The following is a 27,280-nucleotide window of genomic DNA, read 5'->3' on the forward strand; positions in this document are numbered from 1 at the left end:
GCCATTCTTAACTCACTGTGCGGTGAACCACTTTCATTAGTTGCAAGTGAAAGAGAAAAAAAACATGTCATCAGAATGCAACCCTAGCGTCAGGCCTGAATTTTTGAGGATAGCACGAAACAGTTCATCCATGCAGCTCTCCTTGATGTGAGACCAAGGTTCACAGAGTTAAGAAAACCCCTCTGTAAACCTGCTATTCAGCTCATATGAGGTTTTAAATGGAGTCTTCTCATGCTTCTTGCAGGATCTAAACATCTTTTTTTTTTTTTCAAACCATAAAAAGAAACCACCGAATAAAGTCAAAAAAGCTTGTTGAAATTCAGTATTTAGCAAGATTTCCACCTAACAAAATGCTCATACATTTTTTTCTCTGTATAATCCTACAATATATTTCTGCCTAGCTTAAAATTTTTGTAAGATGGTATATTTACCTATATATATATATATATATATTAGTTAAGTAAGTAATTTAACTTGAAAACTGTGAAGTGTTTGCGTGTGTTTTGATTCTAAAGTTTGACCCTAAATGTCCTGGGTACAGGATCTTCCACTACTCTGTGGGCACTGAAGGTACACAGACATTGAAGTTTACCATCTGCTGTGCCAGAATACCTGGCAACTGATGTGAAAACAACACAAGAAATCATTTGTCCACCCTGTTTTTGAGCTCTGAAGTTGCCATTTTATAGCCTTGCCACAAACTCCTACAATAAATTAGATAATGTCTACATCTCTTTACACCTCTTTTAAAGTTAACAAAGGAGAAAAAAGCCCTATTTTAGAAGTTATGAGGCAAATGACTTAAATGAACTACATGTAAGACGGTATCTCAAGATCCCAGTTAAAAGGCTATTTAAGATTCTTTAGGACCCAGTTCATGATATAACAACTATTACTGGAAAGGAAGCTGGTTTGCAGCAATTGAAAGCTTGTAAGAGTAGGTTTAATTGCTTGTTAGCAGAAAGAAAAAGTGGTGAAGTAACAAAACTGGCTGTTAAGTAGAAAGTAAAGCTGTAAGTTTTAATTAAGTACACCCATAAAAATGTATTTTTAAACCAATGCATTTATTCCTAGCAGTCCAGCTGGTTTTGAAGTCTTAATATATCCTTTTTTTTTGTTCTTCTGAAGAACTTTTAGCTGCTTCTAAGCCACTTCAGATGATGAGGGAGGGTATGAGAGGGTATTGCCAATTTGAAAGCCTTACATATAATTGATGAGGAAGAAACAACACTCTTTAGCAGGTATTCCATGTCCATTTTTATAAGTTAGGGGAGGGGATGGTGGAGGATGGATTTCAGAAGGCTTGCGATGACGAGGCTCAGGATTGGTGGATGCTGTTGTTTGGCATGGCCCCCTGCCAAGCACTTATGTCTTTATATACTGTAAACAGATGACCGACCAGTCCTGACTGTGTCTCTGTGTTCAACATTTCCTTCTGGCTCTCTCCATCTTCTCTTTCTTCTCTTCTTCATCTTTTCTGAAGACCTTTGCTGCATCTGTACACCTTCAAGACTTTCAACAAGACCGGGCAAAAACAGCAAACACATCCTCCTCCATAAAAACTCTTGAGTCACTTTTTTTCTAGAAACGTTTTAAGCCTTCAGCTGTTTGCAGTGTCGGCGTGGGAGAAAGAAACCATGTCTCAGCAGATGTTGCTCTTGACAGTGGTGTCCATGTGGCTTTTTGCCGGGTACTTCCTGGTAGAGGCAACATATTCCAGCCACAATATGCACAACCGCTATCGTGCATTCAATCACAATGCCAACATGGACAATCAGCTTCCTCCAGAGATACCTGTGGTGATGGAAGCAGAGGCCCCTCGTCCAGTCAACTTCAGTCGCACCTTTTATGGGATCATGTTTGATGCTGGCAGCACTGGCACCCGTATCCACATTTACAAGTTCATTCAAAAAGACCCAGGTAAGTCTTTCCATCTCCTTTCTCCATATTCCTTTTTTTTCGCACTAAATTAGCTCTGCAGTTCCCCAGATAACTTACTTGCTCCTCTTGTAGCATGAATTTGAATATTTCCTTTCCCGATGTGTTGCTCTGATGATCCTGACTCACATCCATGCTTCAGTGTAGCTTACACCATGAACTCAGAATGATCTTGAAGAGTCCCGCCTTGCAGACTCTGTGAACGGCTGCCCTCTCCATCTCTCTCTCTCTCTTTCTTGATCGCTTTTTCACTGAATCCCTCTCAGGAGCCAGTGGGTCATAGCAAGTCTGCTTACTGTGTCTGTGTTTGCCGTGGTTCATTCGCCTCATGGTGTGAAGGCAAACAGAAACACAGGGATGGGAAGAGGAAAGAGGGATGGAGAAAGTTGGGTAATAAGCAGCTGCAGTTTCATTTAATGAATTGCAACCCTGAGCAATATGTGAAAGACTATGGGTTTAAGCTGATAATGCAATAATCGGTTCCACAAAATACCCATCAAATGGAGACATGGCATCACTCCTGATGAGGTAAACTCTGAGCCTTGAGAAACTCTTAATTTGCCTGTCTGGAAAAATCATGGTGGTCGCCATCTGTGGTAAACATACAATGACCAAATGTTTCTGCTCATGCACAGTAACCTTAGGAGATGGAGTCGAGTTGCCCACAGTCCATCGCTAATGTGCACCTTCTAATAGCATAGGTATTCAGTTGTTCCCTCTGACATTTCTGTCTGTCTCTGTGTCCCACAGTTGAGCTTCCAGTGCTTGACAATGAGATGTACCATGCCGTGAAGCCTGGACTGTCAGCGTATGCGGATATGCCCGAAGTGGTAAGCCACTAACTTTCTTATAACAACATCAGGGAACATGTTATTTCTATAAAATTCTAATGGCTTTAATTTTTTCCAGTCTCGTTTGTGCAGTGCAGATGGAGAAAGCATTTTTTTTTTTTTTTTTACATTTCATTTGAAGACGATATCAAAAACAAAAACCAGAACCAGAAATTCTGTATTCAGCAATATGGAATTTGAATTCTTGGCTGTGCAATTATTCTTTAGTTTGTGACATTTGCAGATATTCTAGATATTCCAGTATTCTACTGGTGGGTTATCTTCCAATCCCAAACTCTGTAACCACAAGCCAAGTATATTGAAACAGTTAATAATTCTCTTCAATAATGAAACACCTTGATGCTGGTAGACAAAAAAGTTTCCAATTCACCCGATTATAGATCATGTTATTTAGCTCACTTTGAGGAGTTGTGGAATATTTGCAATAATATGTAAAAATAAAATAAAAAAATATTTTTCTAGGGTGGAGAAACCATTCGGCAACTGTTGAAGGTCGCAAAAAAGACAATTCCCAAAGAGCAATGGATACAGACACCTGTGGTTCTGAAAGCCACTGCCGGCTTGCGCCTGCTGCCTCAAGAAAAAGCCAAAGCCCTTTTGAATGAGGTAAGGCATTCTTTTCTTCACAGACAGTTTAGCAGAGAGAGAAACCATCCCAAAGGGATACAAACCATGTTGTGTACAAGAGAGAGAAAGAAAGACAGGAAAAGTAAGAGAGAAGAGAAACCAATACTGTGCAAATGCAGCTGTTCTGAGGCTGTCTGGAGTTGAAGGGACCCAAATGCCTTTTGAATTATCGTATTCAACGCCACCACAGCAGCCACACTTGTGGTTTCTAGCTTGCCCAGATTCAGACAAATTTGCCTAAGATTGATTCAGTGAACTTCCTATCGACTCCAGATAAAAAAGAGCCGGCTTGAAATGTTATGTTGTAACAACCAAATGGTTTCTTTCTTTTTTATAGTGTACATTTCAGAGGAACACATGAGTCATAAACTCTAGATTTCTTAACACTGTAGAGCTGAAATTACACACAAGGATTAATATATGTAATTTCTGATTTTCTCCATAGGTCAAAGACGTTTTTGATGACTCTCCTTTCTTTGTGCCAAAAAACAGTGTCACCATCATGAATGGAACCAATGAGGGTACTATAACCTTTCTTTGTTTAAAATATCTAAACTGAAGCACAAATGTATAACTCATAATGTAATGCACAGACTTTGAAACATCCGTTATTGTGATAGTGACCTGAGTGTTTAATATAACTGTCTGGATTAAACCTTGTCTGGAAGCCTCCTATGCTCAATATAAAATAATCCTCGGTATTTTTAAATTTAAATTGACATTCGGTTTCATGCAAACTCAGACATTCATGTGTTTGTTCTGTGGTTTTATGAGGTGTGGCTAATTTCACATCTCAGACAGATTAAATACCTGAGCTGGTCCTTGATGGCCCCAGTATAAGATGTATATTTTCTGTGGAGACATTGGTCTACATTTGAATGCAGTACTATTGAATATAGCAAAACAATACTGAATATGTTCAAATGTCAAATAATGTCCCAATAGTGATTGGTGTTTACCATGTTATTTAGAGTTGGAACTCAAATTCTGCATCTCAACTGCATTCTTTCTCTTACAGGGGTCTTGGCATGGGTTACAGTAAACTTCCTTACAGGTACAGTCATGAATTATGTAATTAAAGTATTTTGTTTAACCTAAGAGTGGGCCATGACTCTACGCTAACTCTAGTTATATTTCTTAATTTAACTTAATTTACATAATATACATTTACATGCTTTTCATGGATTTGAACAACTGATAATAAACATGTTTATTATACTTTTGCACTGCAGGTCATTTGTATACTAAAACAAGAAAAATTGTTGGGATCCTGGATTTGGGTGGGGGTTCAACTCAGATTACTTTCCTTCCTAAGTTTAAGGTATAATGATTGGACAAATCCACAGTTAACATATACTGGCTAGAATGTTTCAGATTTTTTTTTTTACATTGACATTGTTCTCTTCTCTTCCACAGAAAACTGTGTTGACTGCTCCTCCAGACTACATTGCCAAAATCAATATGTTTAACAGCACTTTTGAGCTGTATACTCACAGGTCAGATAACTTGACAATACATATCCTTTCTAGACAAAGACTAACAATATGTCATCAGAAGAAAAAAATATTTGTATAATTTTTTACATTTGCAGTTATCTTGGAAATGGACTATTTGCTGCACGACTGGCAACTCTTGGCGCTCTTGGTGCAGATGGTAATTACTAATAAAATGTTTTAATATCTTCTAACTTTATTTTATATGGATGATTATTAATTTATCACAATGTTCGATCTTCAGGTCTTGATTGGAAAGTTTTCAGAAGTTCTTGTTTACCCAAAAAATTCAGAGAAGACTGGAGTTTTGGTGGACTCACCTACAAAGTCAGTGGAATCCCAGATGGTGAGTGACCAGAATTGGTCAGAATTGTCTTTAAGCTTCCATTAATAGTTGGACTAAAACTGATAAAACATATTTCATTTTGCTTTAGTTAACTTCTCCAGGTCTGTTTCGTATATTTTTGGCTCCATAGAAATACTAACATAACAAACATTGTATTTAAACAGAAAAAAAAATAAGTCAGTTTACTCAGTTCACTCATCAAATGATTCAACAACTCTGTAACCACAGACATGTAAAAAGAAAAAGAAAAAGATCACATACTTGGTATTTAGCCTAGCCTTTTCTCCCTTCAGCAATGTTGTGTGGCAGAATCACTAGCTATGATGGGCCTTTATAAGCAGTCCATATGGTTTCCAGCTGGTTGACCTGACCAGACAGTTAGCTCCAGGTCATATGAAAGCTGCCTATTAGGTGCTTCCTAGTGAGGAAACCACTCTCTGAAGAGTTTGTGGCAAACCCTTAAACTCACCTAATTATGCTGTAAGGAGGCACTCTCCTTGAAATGCACACTTTCCATTCAAGATACCACAGATATCAAACATATTGTTAAGGTTAGATTAGTATTCACCTTACAGCCATGGACTGCCCCCAGAAGTCTTAATGTCTGTTTATACACCAATTCTGGGTGTCCGACTTGAGTTTGCATGGTACGGAGTATACATGGGACTGACACTGCTGAGCAAATATATCCCAGCAAAGCATAAAATACAAACAAATGTTGATTGGTTGCTTCACATGTTCGTCAGACTGTCTATTCCTGTCTAAACAGGGATTTCTTCAAAGTGGACCACCAGACTTTATACTGATGAAATTACTGAAAAAATAAACTTAATATATATATTAATAACATTACATCTGGCCCTTTATTTCCAGGTTTTGCAGGGTATAAGTTATGCTACCAAGAGATAATGCAGGTGGTGAAAGGGATTGTGCACCAGCCCTTTGAAGTCAAGGGAAGCAGCATCTTCTATGCCTTCTCCTATTACTATGATAGAGCTGTGGAGTCTGGTCTCATTGGTAAGACTAAATTGGGGATAAGGGGGGTCAGTGCTATGTAATCTCTCCAAATGAATAATCTTTAAAAAATAAACTATATTGTCTCAATCTTTTAGATGGATCCCGTGGTGGTACTGTGGAAGTCAGGGATTTTAAAAAGAGAGCCAAAGAAGGTAAGACTTTGGAAATTCTCCCAATCTCCAAAAAACACTCACGTCAAAGTCCTGCCGCACATAGCACAAACATTAACCCTCACTGCTTATTTGCATTTGAGGTTCTCGACAATCACACTGGCTTCACAAAATGATAGCTCAGCCACCACATAAACATAGGTTACACCTCTCCCACACATATACTTCTGCTTGCGTGTGTTCACCTTTTTTGTACCTCTCCGAGCTGCTATCTCAGCTTTTCCATGCCCTTACTAAAGGATTTTGTTATGAATTCTTGAACAGAATGTGATGCTTATGTCAGTTTAGGGTCTGAAACTGAATCATGTGGCTCACTTGGTAGATTGTGTCCAACAGTAAATGTCAGCAGAGATGATTTATCACTAGGGGGAATGAGTTGGAATCTTATGTAAGGCTATTATTTGTATGATGACACTGTCGCATGGTCTCGATGAACCACATTTGGCACATTGGTTATCCCAATGGCAGCAGCCCTGTGGATACCCCCCTCACACCTAATGCCAAATACCTAACTGGAGGCAGGCAGGACTTAATGTTCTACCCTTTGTGGGAACACTCGGCATCCCTTGTGATTTGGAGCACAATCAGCACTTGTGTACGAAATTATTAATTCCCACTTTCCTCCTCATCTCAAATTTTCCCAAATCGCATTGTCAGCCAGAGGAAAAACAAAACATTGGGAAGACCTGTTTCACAAAGACGTGCCAGACAGTTGTAGCAAACACAGTACCGGTGCCTCAATGTCTTACCTAATTTCCCCCCAGACTCTGACACACTGCAGCATGACAATCAACAGTCTGGGACTAAATGTACACTATGCTTATCATATCTTGTGCAACATAGAAATCTTTTAGTCTTTTAATTTTCTCTTGGATTTTTTATTTCCCAATTCTGTACTCAAGAGTTACAAAATGTTTACATTTTCTGAAGAAAAAGTGACTGGTGTTGCCCATGCAAAACTCATCGCCGTGAGCATTGCAAAACTTTTCAAAGTAGCTCTTAGTGCTAGGGTGTTCTAGGTGGTTGCTACACTAGGTAGAAGGTATAACTCATGTCTGTAGCACAGACCATGTGGGATGAGAAATGCGTCAAGGTTTAATACTAAGGCTAAAGGGTTTGTTCTAATCCCTAACTTTAAGTATGAGCAACAGCTTCCCTTCGCAAGCACAGCTAATTATTGTTCTTTTCTTTTACTTAAACAAGTGTGCAACAAGATGACTAAATACCGTCCAATCAGCCCCTTTTTGTGCATGGACATGACCTATATCACATGCCTATTGAAAGAGGGATTCGGGTTCAAGGACAGCACTGTTCTGCAGGTGAGTGGGAAATATTAAAACATCATAATTTAAAAATGTGAAACTGGACATTTATAGGTAAAGTCACTAAAATTGGGATCAAACCTCTCTACTAGCTCAGTGTTTGTACATATTTGAGCATACTGAATTAAATAGCCAAAATCCTGATAACATTCCTTTGCAGAGGAAGTAGTACAAAGTAAGCAGCATAATGAATAAATGATCTTCTTTGAACAGCTTACTAAAAAGGTGAATAATATGGAGACAAGCTGGGCACTGGGCGCCATCTTCGATCATTTCCACAATCTCAACATTCATTAAAGCCAGCAGTCTTGCAATGGACACCAGCATGAGGGGGCGCACAGGGGTCAAGCCGGGGCAAAACTCACCTGATCAAGCAGCCCCTCTCTGTCCTCCTCCATAACTCTTAAGTGAGTTCAGACCGGCCCTGCACTGCAGCCCTATATCACAACTCCCTACCCCCTCACCAACTAAACACTTACAGAACTGTTCACAAAGAAATCACTATATTTTTGTAAAGATGGCCAGGCCAGCCTGCAATTTCTACTGTATGTTTACATTTTTTTCAGTTGTAGTCTCACCTGAGACACTGTCTGTCTGTCTGTCTGTCTAAGCTGGCAGTTTTCAAAGTTTCAGTGTTTAACTCACCCATTTAAAGCTTCATGTAGTTGTGCAGGATATTGTGCAGTGGGACACATGTAAAAACATTGTGTTTATTATTGAAGCTTCTGTAGCCTCTCCTGCAGTAATGTTAGTGGTAGTGCTTGCACAGTAGTGTAGTGCTGTTTTAGGTTATGGTAAATTATAATTCAGTTTCCATTTACTGCCCCATCGAGCACTTAACATTTTAACGTAGCTGGTTCAGTTACAGCCATCTGTTTTGGAAAGTTGTTTGGGATCAGCAGCTTAACCTGGGGTTGATTTGGCTGGTAGGGACAAGGACAAATCATACATGTACGGTCACTTTACTTGGGTACATGAGTGTAACATATTCTTTTCTGTTTGTCTATTAAGAAAGTTAGCATAGCAGAGCTGAAGAGCTGAGTTGGAACATTTTTCAGAAGCATATCACATTTTGGTGAAAATCTATAGTGGCCTTTTTCTTTTTTAGCCAAGGTCTAACCAGCCATGGTTTTTAACACTGAATGGCATGCAATTAAATATACTTGCCATGCAGCCATTATCAAATTATAAAAAGGCATATAAACTTACATGGCTAAATCCTATCAATACTTTGATAAAATATAACTCAGAAGTTATTAAATGTTATTAGACATTATGTGTTACTGTATTCAATTCAGATGGGAGTTATTTTTATGACAACAGAGTTTAGAATACTTTAAACTTGGGTTGGTTATTGTGGATGGCTCGAAGACAATTTAGAGGGTCATTGTGTAGAACAGTGTTGAAATGTTCCTGCTTTGTGTATGCATAAATGCTCAGGTGTAATTGGGCAGAATTTCGTTCGATTTTGTGACAGGTGCATACTGCTGACCGACTTAGTACCATTTTTTGGCAGTATCATGTTAATTGTGTTTTGTGAATTATTGTACAAATATTTATTACAAGAATACTTGCTAAATATGCAGCGTACTGTTGTTGCATCTCTTAATCCATCTGCTTCTTTAAAGCTGCTGCAGTATACCTGTTTATGTATTTTACTATGTTTGTATATACACATCAGTAATGTATTTTACCAGTTGTCACAATACAATGTATGACATGAAATTATCATGTACTGCTTCGCCATTTTTAGTTATTCGACAACAAATGCTATAAATATGCTTTCTAATTCAATGTTGTGTATGACCTGATAATTGTACATGAATGAATCATATAACAATCTGTTGAATTACTTAACTAATGGGATGTTAAAATACATTTAACCTATAAACTTAACTCGATCCATCAAGTATATTCTAACTTAAGGTAACGTGATCTTGAAAGTTACAGATATTTTTTTTCTTAAAGTGTTGACACATTTGTATTAGAATAACTAAATCTTGATTTTCGTGTGTTTTAAAAACTAGGCCTGACACGAAATACATAACAAATATTATAATATAAACATTACATAACAAACAGATAATAAATGCTTGCTTACCTTCTCGCAAAGAAATTGATGTTTTCACGGTTAAGTCACATCCATGCTCTACGCTCACGCTGGGCGATTTAAATGCGCGCCAAATATAACCGCGTGTCAATTCTCGCGAGATAAAAGGTAAAATAATTTGGTCAAACGGCGAACTGAGATGTGGATTTTTATTCGTCTTCATTAGAAGATTATGATTTAGGTCACTGGAGTCCTATTCAAAAGGTAAATTCATTACGAGAGACATTTCTCATTACGAGATACATTTCGCATCACTTACTTTATTTCCAATTCAGTTCAATTGTACACCTTTGCCTTACAAATACTGGCTACGGAATCTCTGTGAAATCAAACTTTAGGAGACATCTTTATTTTAAAACTAAATGCATACCAACGGATAATACAATAATCCAGCATAAACCAAATTTCGTGCCTAAAGCCTATTTTAGTTTGACATCTGCTCCACAAATAGGTCATATAATAAATCATATCTCTGTAATTTTGATAATTGAGAAAAGTTACGACCATATAGATTAACGAAATTTGATGTTCATCACGAAACATAAGAACCATGCTCAATACACACAGAAATTTTTATGACTTGTATGTTTGAATAGCCCTAACACACTTAAGAATTGTGTATGTTTCCTATACACATACAGTATATATGTATATGATTATCTTTTAAATTACATTATTTTAAATTACATTTTTCTTTATTCGCTCTTTGTTCTTCAAAACTGGAGCAACTTCAAGTTTGAGAAACGGTAGATCACATTTTCGTTCCATTCACAAAGGCAGCAGAGCAGTAGTAGTTACATCTTGTATTTATTTTATATAACATTTTCACATGGGTTATTGGAAAAGATGGCATAAAAATGTTAACCCACAGAGGAATAAAATATAATTTATTAATTTACACTTATAAATTCCATGAACACAATCTAACATTAGAGATCCAGCAAACATCCAGTTGGCAGCTACAGTTTTACTTGCTGGCGTAGGCCATGATCTGCTCCTGTGGGTAGAAGAAAAATATAACTTCAGTAAGTGACTTAAATGTAAGCAATATTCATAATTCACAAATGCACATCTTCCCACTTTTGATCATGAAGGGCAAGAAGTCCTCCTTAGATTACATTTGAGGCACTTACACAGGCTGTAATGTCTATATTAGAAACACCAAATGTGGGAGATATCCCTCAAGGCTTAAAACAAGTTACGGGCCCTCTGGTTGGAAACGCTTAGTAAAGGAATGAAGCCATTTCATAAGAGTGGCCTGTAATAAAAGGAGTGTGAAAACACAAGCCAACACCACCATGCACAGCCCTGCAACTCCACCCACACACTTTCGGTAACAGTAAATTTAGGGCTAAACATAACCATAGTAGTAGCTCCTGACCATGTAAATTACAGGCATGGATAAGAGTAGAAAGGCATGTAATCAGAGGACAAGATTGGGGGGATGGGGTGAGAGAGGGGAAGAAGTCAGAGGAAGAGCGAAAGGGGGAGCAAAAGTTGGAGAGGTGAAAGAAGACTGAAGCTGGAAGCACAACAGAGGCACAGATAACAGAAATGAATGAGAACAAGAGCGGATTGCTACAGAGCTGAAGAAAAGAACAAGATCCAAAGTGATGGAATATGATGGCGGAAGGGAAGATTGTCCAATCATTTCAGAGCAAGAAATAAAAATAAAACTGACATTTTGAAGGAACTGTGGGAAGAATAAGAGATGTAATCATACTTTAAGTGGAGGCAGTGCGTTGGTAGCCTGCAGGCCGAAGGTTCTCAATAGAACCATAGGTGCAGCATTAGTGGAGTACAGTCTCTTCATGAGGTCAATGGCTGCCATCATAGGAAGATTGTGTCGCTGACGTTCAGTCTCAAACTCCAACAAGTGCTGCATGGCTCCTAGAGTTCAAAGGATCAACGGTTAAACAGAAAGCATGTGAAATACTTCTTCTTCAAAAGTTGTCCTTTCTGTTATCCATTTGGTGCTTGTTGTCTGCACATAATTTACACCTGCAGAAATCTCTGCAGATTTACACAATAATCATATGCCATTAACTTTTACACATCCTGTGTCTTGCATCAGAATTTTTTTAATGCTTTTAAAAAGCATTCAATCAGCAATACGAAGGTAGTACTTTCAGCTTAATTTCATACACTTTACTGCATATACTAAAACTCCACGACAAAAATTTCAGGTGACTTTGCTCCAAAATGAATGAATTTCTAAGAAACTGATGTCAATAATTCCAAAAACAAGGTTTCCATTTGTGGACGCAAAGTAATTTATGAGCAGTTCTTGGCAGGAGTTACAACAAGTAAGAACACTGTATAACCTCTCAATATAAGGAAATGGAAAAGAGCTAAGAAAAACCACAGAAAGCTCCACTGGGCTACCAAAAGTATGCTTCTTCAGGTATGAAATACTCTATGATCTGATCAGAAATTTCCAACCAAACATTTCTTGTCACGTTTCTTCAACGTGAGGCAGTTCTTCACTATATAGCTCATAACATGACTTCATGTAATGCTTATTAAATGAAAATATTTGATGTATATATGTGAAAACTGTCACACAAGTACAAATCCAGTGAACACATACAGTACATTCGGCTTGACTGCTGCTGATGCTGAAACACTCACCAAGGTCTTTTCCGTTAAATGCTGCTTGGCTGAGAACTTTTGTGAGATAGGCCACATCGCCAAAGCCTAGATTGGCACCTTGACCTGCTAAAGGATGGACTCTGTGTGCAGCATCTCTGAAATAAGAAAGATTAGAAAATATAGAGAGGAAACCTTGAGACAGGAGCCATATTTAGCTTGACCGGCAAACCTGTGGACTCTAATACCTTAGAAATTCCTCATCACATAGGTTTAAAGTCTCAGACACCCACATAAACAATACAGCTGTGCTATAAATCTAGTATTTCTCCTTTGTATATACATGTGCTTCTATTCTTATGAAAACCACTCTTAAAATTCTGAACAATTATGAAATTATGAAAAAAATACTCAAACCCAAAAATCATTTCATGCAATTGCAAGCATACCCAATGATGGCCACTCTGTGGCGGATGTATTCTGTGGCATGGCCCATGCCCAGCGGGAACATGACCCGGCTCTTTGGGCCAATACCTGCAACACTAGGTGGAAGCTGACGTGCAGAGCCACTGTCAGGCATCAGGACAGAAAGAGCCGTCCGGAACAGAGAGCCGGCAGTCTCCACCAGCTCAGAATGGTTCTCATTACTCCACTGAAGAGAGTGAAACAGAAGTGAACAACAGTGAAAATGGCACCAGAAGAATGAGGTGTGCCAAAATCTCTATTGGTTATAGAGTAGTTAAGCTTAAACTTGATGATAGAGAAGTGGAAAGCCAATTAAAAAACAATCACTGACTACTGCTAATGTCATTCCAAATCCATATGACTTTCTTTATCTCATGTAATAGGTAAAAGGATGAAATGAATGATTCTCAGTTCATTTTTTGATTTTTATCATTTTCTGTCCAACTGAAGTTCTCACATCAAATGACAGGCTGCAGTAAAGGGCAGAAAAAAAAGGGTTTTCCACTGTTCACTTTCAGCCTTAAAAATGATGAATGTAAAAATGAAAAATATTGAATGTATCCAGAAATCAATCTGGAACCAAAATGTACACAGAGGAGAAGATTTCCACATAATGAACTGAAATTCTTATAGAACAGCCTGTTCCAATAAAGCTATCATATTACTTCAGAGCAGTGTGGCTTTCAACTTGACCAAATTGATTTAAAAAAAATGATATATATAATTCATCAACACTAGTAGTTTCTATTAATAAAAATGTTGGAAAACAAACAAGAAAGCAAAATTACCAGAGTTAATACCTTACACTGGGGGGTCTCTGAAAATTGTGTAGTCAAAAAGCCTGAGAACCACTGCTTTAGAGGACTTGTTGGAGTAGAGCACAGCATGGACTCCTTCAAATGACAATTTTATAGTGCTTTCTTGTTCCTTTTTGGATCATGACAGTCCCTGGTCACTGCTGCTTTTTATTGCATGGGAAAAAGCTGCATAAACATCCTTCAGTGGAACACCACAATTTTGAAGAAATAAAAGTCATATGGGTTTAAAACAACATAATATGATTTTTATTAATGCTATCTTTATCTTGAAATCTGGAGGTAAGCTATACCTTCGTCCTTTTGTGCACTCAAAACACTAAAGTCTTAAAAAGACCGGTATTTCAGCAGAGATGCAAGAAGCGTGCCTTATTAAAGTAAAATTCTGAGCAGGCCACAAATTTGAGTTTGGTCTGTAGAAAAAAACATTTCGTGGAGTAATGACCAACACTGGCAAACCTTGGGCTTAATTAGCAAACCAGTTTTGATGGCAAGCGTGACTCAGATGCAAAATGCCTATGACCAGTAAGGCCAGTAAAAATAGCCAGCTTGGGAAAAAAGGAGTTTCTCTGACGGAAACACAAACAAGAAGAAAAAAGGGTGTGAGGGTCAATTTGAGGGTATTCAGCCAAAATGGAGAATGCAGAGCATAGATATGATATTTAAATCAAAAACAACTTCTTTGTTATGTTATTCTACATACCAAAATATTGCCAAAACACTGTAACAGCACAGTTTAGGGAGGTGGACTATAAGTGTGGCAAAAGTGTTAGGGTTTACTCACAAATGCAGAGTTAATGGCATCCACAAAGCTCTCTTCATCCAGCTGTAGAAGTTCTTCAGCATGCTGATGACTGGTGGACCAGACCAGCGAGCTCTCTGTGTCTGACAACTGCACAGCAGACACATACACCACGTCACAAACACGTTTTCCATTTGACCACTAAGTGATATCACGATGAGCCAATGAAACAAATCAAGTACAACTGAGATTATTTACAAGTAAAATAATCTCTTAAAGTCAGCTCACAGGAAGCATTGCAATGGGTCCGGTTGGTAGAAACCTCTGCCAGGCTACGTTATTTTCTGTGGGCTGAAAAACGATATTGCAAGGTTAATACATTCAATGCAACCATATTTCCTATGTAATTAAACATATCTCAGCAAATTACAGAATTCAGTATGATTTGAACTTGAAACTGGAGGATTAGCGTACCTCAGACAAATGCAGAACAGCGACGACCGCTGACTGATCGTAATTCCATTTGACTGTAGGGATGCCAGCCTCTCTCCGCACCATTGAGTTTGGCCCATCAGCACCAATCTGAAAGAGACAAATCATACCTACCTTAAGAAATGGAGGATTTGCTTATGTAGGCTGTGCACTCATCTGTTTGTGATACCAAAGGAAACACTGGATACATTCTACATACCAACAGCTTGGTGTGGAGAGTCTTTCCATTAGCTAGAGTCACCTGAACCCAAGGGATGGACTCAGAGACATGGTAAGGACGGGGCCAGATGTACTTCACCACTTTTGTTCGGTACTGCACTTTAACATGGTCTGGTTTAGACATGAATGAATGAATGATAATCCAAAAATCATTAAACATTAAAATGCAACAAAAACAGCATTAGTCCAAATCTTGTTCAGTTCCACTTGAGAAATGGGAAAAAATCCAAACAAACTGGGTTTGGCTGTGACAAAGTCAAAAATTAAGAATCATCGAACCACCTCATAAAACACAAAGCTGTTTTCCTTTCTCTGGTTGAGGCCTGCTAACATTAACAATTGTCTTAACTGCTTTGGCAAGTCAGCCATGGCTGACTAATGGTGTTTATCTACAAGCAAACCATGCAATACAAAAGACCAACTTCCAATATCCTGGACACAACACAGAACGAAAGTAAAGGAAGCAGAAAATCCACTTTTCTTAGAACCACTGGCGGTCTAGGCACATAAAAAGATCTGGAATTATACCTACTTTTCGAACCATTCTGTCCACAAAACTGAACACTAGTTATTGCGCACGGATGAGAAATATTGGCTTCTTGCTGATTTGAAAGTAGAATAACAAAAACAAAAAGAAAAGCACTGGCAGATGCATATACTTTTTGTCTAGTACTTCAGCAGAAATAGCAGACTGTTAAAAAGCACCTCGACACAAACACGTGAAAACGCACGTGCTACCGCACATCTGTTAAATGCAAGATGCATTTTAAAAAAGGCCTGTTTTTAAAAATATGCTGTTTTACAGAGCATGGCATGGAAAAGCCAAATGCAGAGCCTTGGAACGGTTTAGTTAATTACAACAACAAAATGTTACAGTAAAATGCTGTCCGTGCTCAGGCACCCCAAGCGAGCGAGATGCTAGGACTGGAAAGGAATGTGGTTTTTCAAATGGGTCAATAGACCACTGCACGTGTCTAAACAGAGAAGCAATTCTCGTGGGTCTTTTGACTCCCACCAAAAGTAATGTGCTAGATGATCGAAATAGCAGGAAAAACACGGATGCATCCAAAGAAGTGGAATCTTTAGGGGGAAAAGAAAGATGTTCAAAAGGAGTATAAGTACAAATAAACATTTTGCCAAGACGGGAAGGAACGACTTGTGGTGACATCATTTGCCAAGCCATCCCTAAAACTAGTTAACAGGGAACCCACTCGGAGACTGCTGGACCCTGCTGGGAAAAACATTTAGCAACATGGAAAAAGCTCAGCGAAAGCAACAATTAAGGATATATCATCATGTAATGATCAAAGTTTAGTGTGCGAAGCAATGATTATAAAAACAAACACATAAATCGATCTATAAACCAACATCAAAATGTATCCATTACCAGTGAGAGTCTGCAGCTGTTTGGTGAGGGCGGCCACAATGACGTCGTTCTCAACGATGTACGCCATCTCTTCCTGCAGATTGTCCTTATCAAATGTAATCAGAGCATCTGAACAAGCATCCCAAACCTAAAGCGAAGAACCAAATTATTGCTGTGGTTTACAACTCTATCCTTATGCGACCACTCAGGCGCTATTTATGGATTTCCAAAAGAACACGTGCTCCATTGAACTTGAACACATCAAAGCCGTTTGAGTTTTGCCAGATACTCTAACCAAACATCAGCCACCAACAGCCTTTGAGGTTGCACGGTTGACTTTGTAAATGCACTGGGGCGAGGCAGAAATGTAAAATGCCATTCTTTGTGGCGATTTATGCTTGTATTTATAGTTAAGCTAATAATAAATAACAAATATGCGAACATTACTGTCGAGCTAAGTTTGTTTCATCCGAGTTGCCTTGGAACTTAGTTAATAAAACATGGTTTTAAATGCAAAAAGCTCTTGGGGATTGATGCAGCTATATTTTACAAATCTAAAATGACTTGTAACTAAGGTGACTGGCAAACAATTAAATCCATGAATAACATGGATTCAGAAGGACTGTTCTATCCTTTCTGTTCTACAGCCATGCTAAAACCACTAATAGTAGTGGTTTTTTCCATTTTTGATACATGGTTACATGAAAGATTTAAAGCGTGACCAACCTGCTATTATAAGGATTTTACGTGTAGGAAAAACACAGCCGTTGATAAGTTTTGGAAGTGCTATGTACGTGCAGTCACTGCCAAATTAAAACGTCCCTTGCCAAAATTACCCTTTTTGGCATGAAAAAAGGTTCAGACCATTATGGAGGAACAAAATCTAGCTGATAGCACTTTAGGGAACCTCCGAACTTTTTTTTCATGTACATGGCACTTCCCAAGCCCACTTTAGTTGCTTTCCTCCAACCACTTGAATTTAATTGGAGGGCAAGAGGGAACCCAGCTCAGTTCCTTTTGCAGTTTCTTCCTTGTTTGGACATAAATGCACTCACAAACAAAAAGGAAAGGTATAATGGGTGAGGTATATCACTATATAAAGTGCACTCTGATGACAGAGTTTGCCCAGAAACCACAGGATTTCATTCTGGCAGTGAGAAACACACACATTACAGGAGAAACCCCACCACAGCATAGTAAACGAAGGGCCCTTTTACTTGTGATCTACACAGATTTTAACTCCTCTCCCTGAATGACTAACTCCTCCTTTTAACTCCTCTCCCTGCATCTCACATGAATCTTCGTAATTAGTAGACAGAGCTGGATTTATGTCATCCCGCTAAATAAGACTCTGATCGATAAACTGTGGCCGCAAGCAAAACCAAGCTTAACCATGAGGTTCTGCATCTCTAATGTATGTTTTGTATTCAGAGGCCGTGGTTCTGTAGCATTAATTTATGGGTGGTTGCTTACGGTGTGATGAGGCAACGACGATGAGCATAACACAATACAGCTGTTTTTAATAGAGTGGCTTCATACGCTCAGGAAAATAAGCAGGTAAGGTCATAGTGAATAACTGTGTTGGTTACACATAATGTGTTTTACTTTAGCGGCTAGTTGCTTTTAAATGACGCAGGTTTCTTTTGGTGTGATATTTGATTACTTCATTTACATTTTCACTTGTAAAAAAGAGCCATGGGACTACTACAATGTTTTGCTGGACATTCTGTGAAGCACGGTAATACTGTGGTGCGTAAATATGATTATCATTCAGTAGAATGTGATACTATCATTACATAACAGCACCGCCCAAGTAAGCATTGTATTACAGCATGCCAGTTTTACTGACCTGCATTTTATTATACGGCTTGCATCTCATATTTGCAATATGATCCCAAGCACCAAGACCTGTAACACAATAGGAGACGATTAAAAAGTTGATCCTTTATGATATCCAACCAGAAGAAAAAGCAAACTAAATGTAGTAATGGAAAAAAGTACACAGCGCTACCTACTGACCTACTTCCTGGGGAATCTTTCATTTACAAACATTATACTGTAAATAGTTTTAATGACAGGAGTGCAGTTTAAGAGCTCTGAATGGAACAGATGTACTTATCCTCACCACAGACCTTGTGATTGGATTGTGCCTCCACATTACCCAAAGCACTGGTTCTAAATGATGCCCAACACTGCCCATAATGCAAACATGCATTCTGTGGACACAATCAAAAGCATGTGTTTCATTTCACATAACACACTGTGTAGCCTGGCAACATAGGGCAGCTCACTTTCTGTGGCAACACATCTACTACTGTGTGTACACTTTCTGTACTTCTTCATTTTATGGTGTATGAAAAATGTAAGTCATTAATGACGAAATAGAACAATTTCAATAAAACAATATATTCTGTTCCCCAGTGAATTATTAGATACTATTATTTATTATTATAATAATGATTTATATTTTTAATTGGATTTTATTTGTATTCAGTTATTAGTTTAAGAACATTTGTACTTTTTTTTTTCTATTTAGCCTTATTTTTTATTTAAGATTTAGTTATTTTAATACTTAATCTTAAACATAGCCCATTTATTTTAGTTATATTAAAAATGGAAGGTTGTCTGTTAATGGACCGGATCTAACAATGATTGTATATATTTATCAACTAACATTAACGGACTAATTCTATGATGTTTTTAATAGTGCTCTCTGTCAATTTTTTGGAAGAAATGGATGAATAAATTAAGAATTATGATTATTTTGGGATAAACTACTCCAGGTAGATAAAATGGCTTGTGGGTGTTCCTCTGCAGTGTTATATGAACCACACAGAAAGCTACACAAGTCCGTACCACTTAGAAGTGTAGCTGAGCCTGGGCTGATGGAGCTGACCCGTGTACTGTAGGTCTCCGGGACCCTGTCCATCTCTTTTTTGTGACCAGCTTCAAGCAGAAGAATCTTCTTCCCTGCCAAATTTGGATCCAGACCTGAATGAAGTACACAGATTAAATGCAGGGTGATTGATTTTCTTTCTAACATCCTCTCTAAATCACTGTGATGTTGTTTCTCCTCTCATTTTGCATCCTTTACCAATATATCTGTACAAGAGCTTACTAAAGTTCGCATAAAATCGGAGCGTTGATTGCACACTGCTTACTTTAGCGTCCTACATGAAAACGTCACATTGTACAACCGCATTTGCACCCTTCACCTCCAGCTAAAACACTTTCATCAAGCAAAATAGCAACCTCTTTTTTCCTCTCTTTTTTTTTTTTTTTTTTTTTTTTTACAACTGGGAAGTGTACTTTTGCAGCGTGTGCTGAGTGGAGATGATGATGGGCAAAAGCAGACTGGGACCGGTCAGCTTTATACTGGGTGCATGTCATTTACACTCACTCACTCACCCAACGAACATGCCATAGCGGTGCCCACCATCCCCCCGCCAGATATTATAATATCAAAGAGCTGGTTGTCTGAAGTGCTGGATTCCTCATCGCGCTCGGAGGACGCGAATCCTCTGAACGCCCTCCGTGCGACACACCGCCGTCCTGTCCCGAGCACCGCTAGCTTAGCTTTCGCGAAAGTGAACATTCTAGCGGGAAAAACAGACGTGAAATAACTCGTTACAGCTAACAAGCCTTCAAGTGAATATATAAAACTCTTCGTTATATCTGTCCTGTTATTGACAATAACGGTGTTCTATCTGTCATCCAGCCATGTTGTTGTACGAGAACATACGTAAGAGTTCTGTTAGTTACACTCCTTCCGGACTTTAAAAGCCAGTAAAATTAAGAAAATTAATCATGGACATTTCCAAAACATTTCATCTGTCTTCACTTTACAAGAAGACATACAGCACCATTTAATGACGAGTGTAAATGCTGTCTTTTAAATTACTTTCACTTCCCCGCTCTTGTTCAGAAGTGTTTGAGATGGAAGCATGTAAGCTTTAGCGCCACCTTCCGCCGTGGAGGACACAATCAGGGGCGTTTAGTTTATGAACATAGGCCACAGGTATCTATCTGTTTTACTGCTGCATACAGTGTTTGCTGAGAAACAGATGCTGTTTTGTATCTAGTATTTCTGGAGGCCATAGGACATAAGGTTACTGTAAATGTGAACTCAGGATCCAGTGCTCAGGCTCCGGTGCGTGGAGACTGTTGCTGGTGTAGAGATCACGATATTTGCAGATTCCAAAGAAATTGAGCACGTCTTGATCTCTGACACTTCATGGATTTGACAGTGTTTGAATGATGTCCTTATAGCGGGCCTGATCACACTCATCTAGCTAAAAAAAACAACAACAACAGACAAAGTCAATATCTTGATAAGATAAAATGTTTTTTTTTTTCACATAAATAATCATTTTGGTAATCGTTTAAATTTAATTTTAGTTAGTGATTGCATTCATGGAAATCAGTGCTGCCTGTAGGACGTGGTTCATCCAGTCCAATATTAGCTTGATTTAATGCAGTACAAATATTCCATGCAGACTCCCAAAACGTTGTTTATAATAGTTTTGCTTAAATAGATTAGATTAGATTCAATTGTATTGGCATTTTGCACATTTAAGGTACAAAGCAATGAAATGCAGTTAGCATCTAACCAGAAGTGCAATAAGCAGTAAGTACAGGATACAGTGTCCACAATATGTTACAAATGTTCCCACCAGATCTCTCCTACTTTAGATTTCTCTAGATCTGAAGAGGGAGACAATGTGCACGTTATGGAAAGCCTGCTGTGCTGTAACGAAGAAAAGAATAAGGCTGAACTATCTCTTGAGCTGCATTCGGAGGCTCTGAACGCTAAACGAGAAGATAGAGCTTCAGCATCAGAATGGCCTGGAGAAGAGGCTCCTGCTGATTTCTCTGCTCACCTCGGGCACCGAATGGATACTTAAATCGGAAATACTGCAGCAGAGCATCAGCGATCATGATGAGTGAAACTCTGAGAACAGCAAACACCACAGGTCATTCAAATCTTAAAAGGGAGAACGATGTTTGCAAAGCTATTATCTGAAACATACAGCACATCTTCCACTCTTGTCTTCAGTTCAAAGGTGATTCTGCAGAATTTGAGCTCAAATGGAGTCGAGGCACCAAGAACTACTGGATCTAACTCTCTGGGAACGGTGACAGAGAGACAGAGGAAGCCTCTCTCCCAGGATTCACAGAAAGCCAAAGAGGAGTATCAGAAACAGTTTTGTGTTGCTCCCGTCCCTGAGAAGGTCTCAAAGCCTCTTCATGATAACCTCATCCATGAACAAGAGCGCTTGAGGAAGGAAGGTCGTGAGCAGAGGAGAGATTTCCTCTCGAACATGCGGAAGCCCTTCAGTTTCCACAAGAGGAAGGAGAAGAAGCGAGAGAGGCTGAAGGAGGAGACGGCCTCTGCTGATAAAAGGGAAAAAACAGAACCAGTTTGTGTGAGGAAACCAGTACCGAAAGGTCTGAAAGTTGCCATTTATTGGAATATTTAATAAAAAAAAAAGTATAATATATTATTGTATATGCTTATGTATGTACTAAACATCTTATGTTATATATTTAATTGAAAATCTAACATATTTAAAGGAATAGTTTAGACAAAACGTTTCATTTGAATTTTTAATTTGAAAATGTGCACTTTTTTAATTTCATTAAACATTAAAACTCATCATCTAAACCTGTTTTTATGTGATGCTGGTTCAGAGCAGGAGCAGCAGAGGAAGATTTGCATTCATCTGCGAGCTCAGGAGACTCTGAAAGCCTCCTCAGCACCCATTCAAAGGCAGGAACCTAGTTTAGAAAGACCCACAGTGCTCAGAAGAGCAAAAGCAAGATGCTGGGTTTCTTGGAAAAGAAGCTGTCCTTCAGACCTAAAACGAACGCTGCCATGTCTGACTTCCAGGCCTTTCAGCACAAGGCAATGGAAGGCAGCAGAGAGGAGATATCACTCACTCTAAACCCTTCCAGCTGTGCACATTCACACCACATGTTGCTATTTGCATTGAGTTTAGATTTCTTTAATGTAATTCCTTTGAGTTTAATATGTAATTTTCCATGACTAGAAATCTAGAGACAAGATGAATCTCAAGAGAAGCAGTTCATTTGGTGCTTATGCAACTGATGCTGCCAGGAAAAGATCCACGGCTGTGAGGTGAGCCTGGCGCTATGGATAAGTTTATACAACTTTTCAGTGACTAAAATCAATAAAACCAATTAAACGGATCATATTTTCTTTTATAATACACATCCATGGTTTTAGCACAATTCTTGACTGTATTCCAAAGAAAGTAATTTTTCATTAAATCTCATTGGCTGCACAGGCTATTGGTTAATATCAATGCAAATGGGCTAGTATTGTCGGTTCAACATTTCTAAAATGCACTTTCAAGGATCTTTCCAATATTTAAACACAAATTATATAAATTAAAAAATGTTAATGTACTCTATTAGTGTTGTATGGCTATTTAAATAAAACAATACATAATAATAAAATACATTATTTAAATCAATTAAAAATTATGTGAAATAGATTTGCATATTAGAAATATATTCAGAAATATCTGATCATATTACAGAAATAATATCTGTCACTGAAATTATTTTCTTTTTTTTAATCTTATTTATTTATCTACAGTTTTATATTTTCTTGTATCTATTTTGTACCATGTATGCAACAGTATTTAGGCTTGTTATATGAATGTTTTTTGTGAAATTGAAAAAAACATATTATTTATAATGAATAATATATGTATAATAGATGTTTTGTATGCACATATAATTAATTAGATTTATTCTGATTAAATGAAGTGCTGATTTACCCAATAAAATGTGCTTTTTCTATTATAAAAATAAAACTGCGGATGAGGATCAGAAAATGAAACCCAGAAGAGGTATAAAGACACATGAATGATGGGGGTAAAGATTTTTTTGTTTGTTTTTTGCAGTGAATATGTGTTATGATTATCACAGAGTGGACCAAATCTGTTCAATGCAAACTATTTCTCCTAGTTTTGATGAGAGGTTTGACATAACTTCCTCTCTTGTGACCCATACCCATTAAAATAAAATCATCTTACTCAATGGAAATACAGTAGATGCAGTTTTGACATGGAAAGATCTATTTATTATAAATCTTTCTTTTTATGATTTGATGTCAGCTTTATGGTCATTTGCAAATATTATGATGTAGCTGTCATATGGACACACACTGTTCTGCTGTCATTCTATTACAGTGCAGGAAATGGTGAAGACGATGTCACAAATGAAGAGGAAAAAGAAGGGAATGTGGAAACCAAAGAGGAAGAGTGACAGACGTGACTGGTGGGTCAGTGTATTTCACATCCATATTCCATATGTGCTGGGGAGACTGTGGTCAGGCAACAAATCGCTGGCAGATCATTTCAGTTTCGAAAAACCGTGTTGTGCATGATTAACATGATTGGTCATTTATATTTCTTTTATTTTATCTTTTCTATATATTACTGTATTTTGTATTGCTGTATATTGAATCAGTGAGTGCCTTGATACAGCTGAGCCCTCTTGTTTATTAATGTTTTTAAAATAGTGTAGAGATTATGAATGTTCAAGAAATTCATAACATTTCTAATAAAACAGAAAACCAAAAGCAAGTGTTATTTTATGATTCTAAGTATGTTATGGAGGCTACTGACCCAACAAAGAAAGAAATAACCAAAAAAAAAAACCACAAGAGCTGCATATTAAAAGCAGTATATTTGCTTGAGTTCTGCTTACTGCACATTAAGTCATCTTGTAAGGCACTAAAACAGCTCATGGGTCTGGTGTCGGGCACCATCAAGGTTGGCAAAAAGGAAATTGGGGAAGCTTTGTTTTGGCACGAACACATCTTCCACCTGGAGGAGTCTGTCAAATGTGACTTTGAACGTCTGCTGTAATTAGGAACTATAACTTTCACAGAGACTGGCTTCATTCATGAAACTCCATTTGAATAAATACACAAATAACATTTCAAGACTCTAAAACTCTCCTGTAGCACAAGGGCCATCTGAAATTCTTTTGAGAGTCGTAGCACTGGTTGAGTAAACAGCTCCTCTCTTTTGGAAAAAGAGCTTGTGCTGATTTTTTTTTCTGTGTAACAGAATTATTTTAAAGATTTTGAATCATGTTTTCTGCTTTTGCTGTTACATCTTAAGATGGAACATAATTAGTTTAATCGAGTCGTGCAGCATGCAGTGTATTTTGAAGTCTAAAGTTGCACTTTTGAGGAAAATATGATAGCCAGTCCTGTCCATTTTGTTGTATAAGTTGTATATTTAGTGGTTTAGAAGTGATGACACTGAAAAATGGAAAGCGTCAACTGCACATTTGAAAATGACCGCCCAGTTTCACCCATTCATTTTGTTTTGGAAACACTTTTTTTCTCATGGCTAAATGAGGTTTAAGTGGAACTACAGGGCTTTGTTCCTTTTCCCATACGAGTATACACTAGAATTACGCCTTTCACTGGTAATGGGAGATTCAGAGGGTCAAGATTTGGCAGAAGTTTGGTGCATCATTTTCTAAAAGAGTATATTTACAGGTTGTGTGTACCACAAAGTCACACAAATAGGAAAACTTTCAATTTTCTTTGAGCATTGAGTTTCAGATTTGGGCTGTGTCAGTGGAAAAAATAGATGGGATGCTGCAAGGATGCTGTATTTTTTAAGCCAGCCCCGAAGTTTGCATCACACTGGATTTTTTGGATCACTGCAGAAATGTAGCTCTGTAAACAACAAAACTGTATGAGTCTTACATGTTTTGTTCATCACAATAATCTATACAAATGAACACTACCTTTATGAATTTTAAGGCTAAATGCTTTTGTTATGTAAAAATATCAAGTTGAATAACAACATCATTACTACTAAGTTTCAAACAACTATTTATTTGCAGGAATACATTAAGCACAACAATTGTATACTTGATATTTGAGCGTGATGACGTTTACTATCCCAGACAACCTCTGCATTCCCATTTAACCACTTTTTAAGTTTTTTTCAGGATTTTTTTTAAAAACATGCGGTATAACAGCTGCATTTTATGCTGTAAAATAAAACATGAAAATATATTGAGCTTGTGTTGACTTGGAACAATTGAATCAGAAGTGCAAACAAAATTGTAAAATTCGTTTGATGCAGTGTCTCTAGTTTACAGTAAATTTACAGTAAAACTGTAAAGTTTCATGTCCAAAATAGGTTAATATCGGACAATTACAATAGAGAACGTAACGATTCAGCTCATAAAAAAATAAAATAAAACATATATAAGCAAGAACTTTTTAAGATTAGCCCCATTATTTTTTGCAAAACTATCCTTCTTCAGTAATGACTATTCAAAAGTATAGCTATGCATTGTGAACAAATATATAAATATTATTCTATTACGTCATAAAGTAGTGGCTTGAAAAATGCTGGAAAGAAAAGAGCTGGAAAAATGACAGTTTGTTATTGTCTTCTTACATTATTGGCAAACTATTGTCCTGTTTGACACTGTAAAGATGCTTTGACACAACCATTATTGTATAAAGTGCTATAGAAATAAAGGTGACTTGACTTTATACAACAGCCCTCCTGGGTGCATATTGTTTTATTTTGCACGTAGGCATTAATGTCTAGCTAAAACCACTACCACTTTACTTTTGGGTTTATAATTTTGCCAAAAAAAAAATAAAATGCTATGGCAACTTCAGCCTTGCATTCGGAAAATGTTGACGTCATAACGCTATCATTCTCAGAAATATATTTTATTTTCGCCTCTGTTAAATATGTAGATTTAATAAAGTTGACTGAACTCAGTGTCCATCTTGTCTGTTTTATGCACACACACCAGTCAAGTCGTTTAGGGAGGACAGAACGGCACGTTTGAGTGACAGCTTCTATCTTGAGTTTTAAGTGTCAGATAACTGAAAGTTCAAGTGCTCCTGCGAGGTCGCCATGGCAACTGTGCTCTCTCCTGTCACACTATCTTCAAGTGTTTTGGGTCTAGCTGTCACGACCGAATGTCCCTTACACTGATAACATGCTGGATATATCCCTGAATCAGGTAGGACATAAGGTGCAAATTATTCAGGGAATCCCTGCAAATGTATCATGAAGCAAATAATAAAATAAACAGAGGATTTGACTAAGATTCCTCAAACATTTTTTTAAGAACTGAGTCTGTTATTCTGGACAAAGGTAACTAGTTTGAATTGAATTTAAATATGATTATGATCCGGCTGGATGAATTTCTCAACGTGCTTTATGATCCATTTTTTTTCCATTCATAACATGTTTGGAATTGCCAATTGCCAACTAAAAACTTCAAAATAAAGTTTCTTCAATAGTTATTTGACTTTATACGGTAACTTTACAATACCATTTAAAAGTTAGATAAGATTCTTAACATTTTTGGAAGAAGTCTCACACAAAGTCTGTATAGTTTGATCAAAAATACAGTAAAAATGGTAATATTTTGAAATATTATTATAATTCAAAATTACTCAACATTTCAACGTATTTTAAAATCTTAATGTCTGTGACGGAAAGCTACATTTTCAGCAGCCATTACAGTTTCTAATTTGATTATTTGTTTCTTAAGAAACAGTTCTAATTAAAGTCAAAAACATTTGGCTACCTAATAGTTTTGTGAAATCCGAATCTGAATAAAAGTATTAATAATAATTACAAAAAAAACAAACAAAAAAAACTCTTGTTTACCAAAGAACATACTGT

The 27,280-nt window shown here is 37.5% G+C and overlaps 3 protein-coding genes across 7 annotated transcripts; 2 read left to right on the top strand and 1 right to left on the bottom strand.

Moving 5' to 3' along the window:
- The first annotated feature begins 995 nt into the window (after positions 1 to 995).
- LOC113060525 (ectonucleoside triphosphate diphosphohydrolase 5-like) lies at positions 996 to 9,558 on the top strand. The gene is made up of 13 exons (XM_026229503.1): positions 996 to 1,920; positions 2,689 to 2,768; positions 3,252 to 3,395; positions 3,862 to 3,937; positions 4,435 to 4,470; positions 4,649 to 4,737; positions 4,833 to 4,912; positions 5,008 to 5,069; positions 5,154 to 5,255; positions 6,129 to 6,272; positions 6,368 to 6,424; positions 7,646 to 7,761; positions 7,978 to 9,558. The coding sequence occupies exons 1-13, from the start codon at positions 1,638 to 1,640 to the stop codon at positions 8,059 to 8,061; spliced, it is 1,353 nt and encodes a 450-aa protein (XP_026085288.1). The 5' UTR covers positions 996 to 1,637; the 3' UTR covers positions 8,062 to 9,558.
- A 1,104-nt stretch (positions 9,559 to 10,662) lies between these two features.
- On the bottom strand, positions 10,663 to 20,507 carry LOC113060526 (ubiquinone biosynthesis monooxygenase COQ6, mitochondrial-like). Of its 4 annotated transcripts, none has more exons than XM_026229506.1 (13): positions 20,464 to 20,507; positions 19,971 to 20,158; positions 19,419 to 19,553; positions 18,412 to 18,470; positions 16,584 to 16,710; positions 15,177 to 15,307; positions 14,960 to 15,067; positions 14,774 to 14,836; positions 14,528 to 14,635; positions 12,913 to 13,115; positions 12,506 to 12,621; positions 11,598 to 11,764; positions 10,886 to 11,132 (listed from the first exon to the last, which is right to left on the bottom strand). In XM_026229506.1, exons 2-13 carry the CDS (start codon positions 20,155 to 20,157, stop codon positions 11,073 to 11,075), a joined length of 1,464 nt encoding a protein of 487 aa, XP_026085291.1. In that variant the 5' UTR covers position 20,158; positions 20,464 to 20,507; the 3' UTR covers positions 10,886 to 11,072. The 4 variants fall into 4 exon arrangements, with proteins under 4 accessions (XP_026085292.1, XP_026085291.1, XP_026085290.1 ...); XM_026229505.1 differs by lacking the exon at positions 20,464 to 20,507 and adding an exon at positions 20,305 to 20,457; XM_026229507.1 differs by lacking the exons at positions 10,886 to 11,132; positions 20,464 to 20,507 and adding an exon at positions 10,663 to 10,871 and having other exon boundaries at positions 19,971 to 20,457.
- Positions 20,508 to 21,189: 682 nt separating this feature from the next.
- Positions 21,190 to 24,154, top strand: LOC113060325 (protein FAM161B-like). Of its 2 annotated transcripts, XR_003278228.1 has the most exons (3): positions 21,190 to 22,010; positions 22,254 to 22,701; positions 23,783 to 24,154. XR_003278228.1 is itself a non-coding variant. In XM_026229193.1 (2 exons), exons 1-2 carry the CDS (start codon positions 21,563 to 21,565, stop codon positions 22,505 to 22,507), a joined length of 702 nt encoding a protein of 233 aa, XP_026084978.1. In that variant the 5' UTR covers positions 21,190 to 21,562; the 3' UTR covers positions 22,508 to 22,902. The 2 variants fall into 2 exon arrangements, 1 of the variants encoding a protein (XP_026084978.1); XM_026229193.1 differs by lacking the exon at positions 23,783 to 24,154 and having other exon boundaries at positions 22,254 to 22,902.
- Positions 24,155 to 27,280: the final 3,126 nt, after the last annotated feature.

The sequence above is a fragment of the Carassius auratus genome, chromosome 42 (genome assembly GCF_003368295.1).
Source record: "Carassius auratus strain Wakin chromosome 42, ASM336829v1, whole genome shotgun sequence".
Lineage (NCBI taxonomy): Eukaryota > Metazoa > Chordata > Actinopteri > Cypriniformes > Cyprinidae > Carassius > Carassius auratus.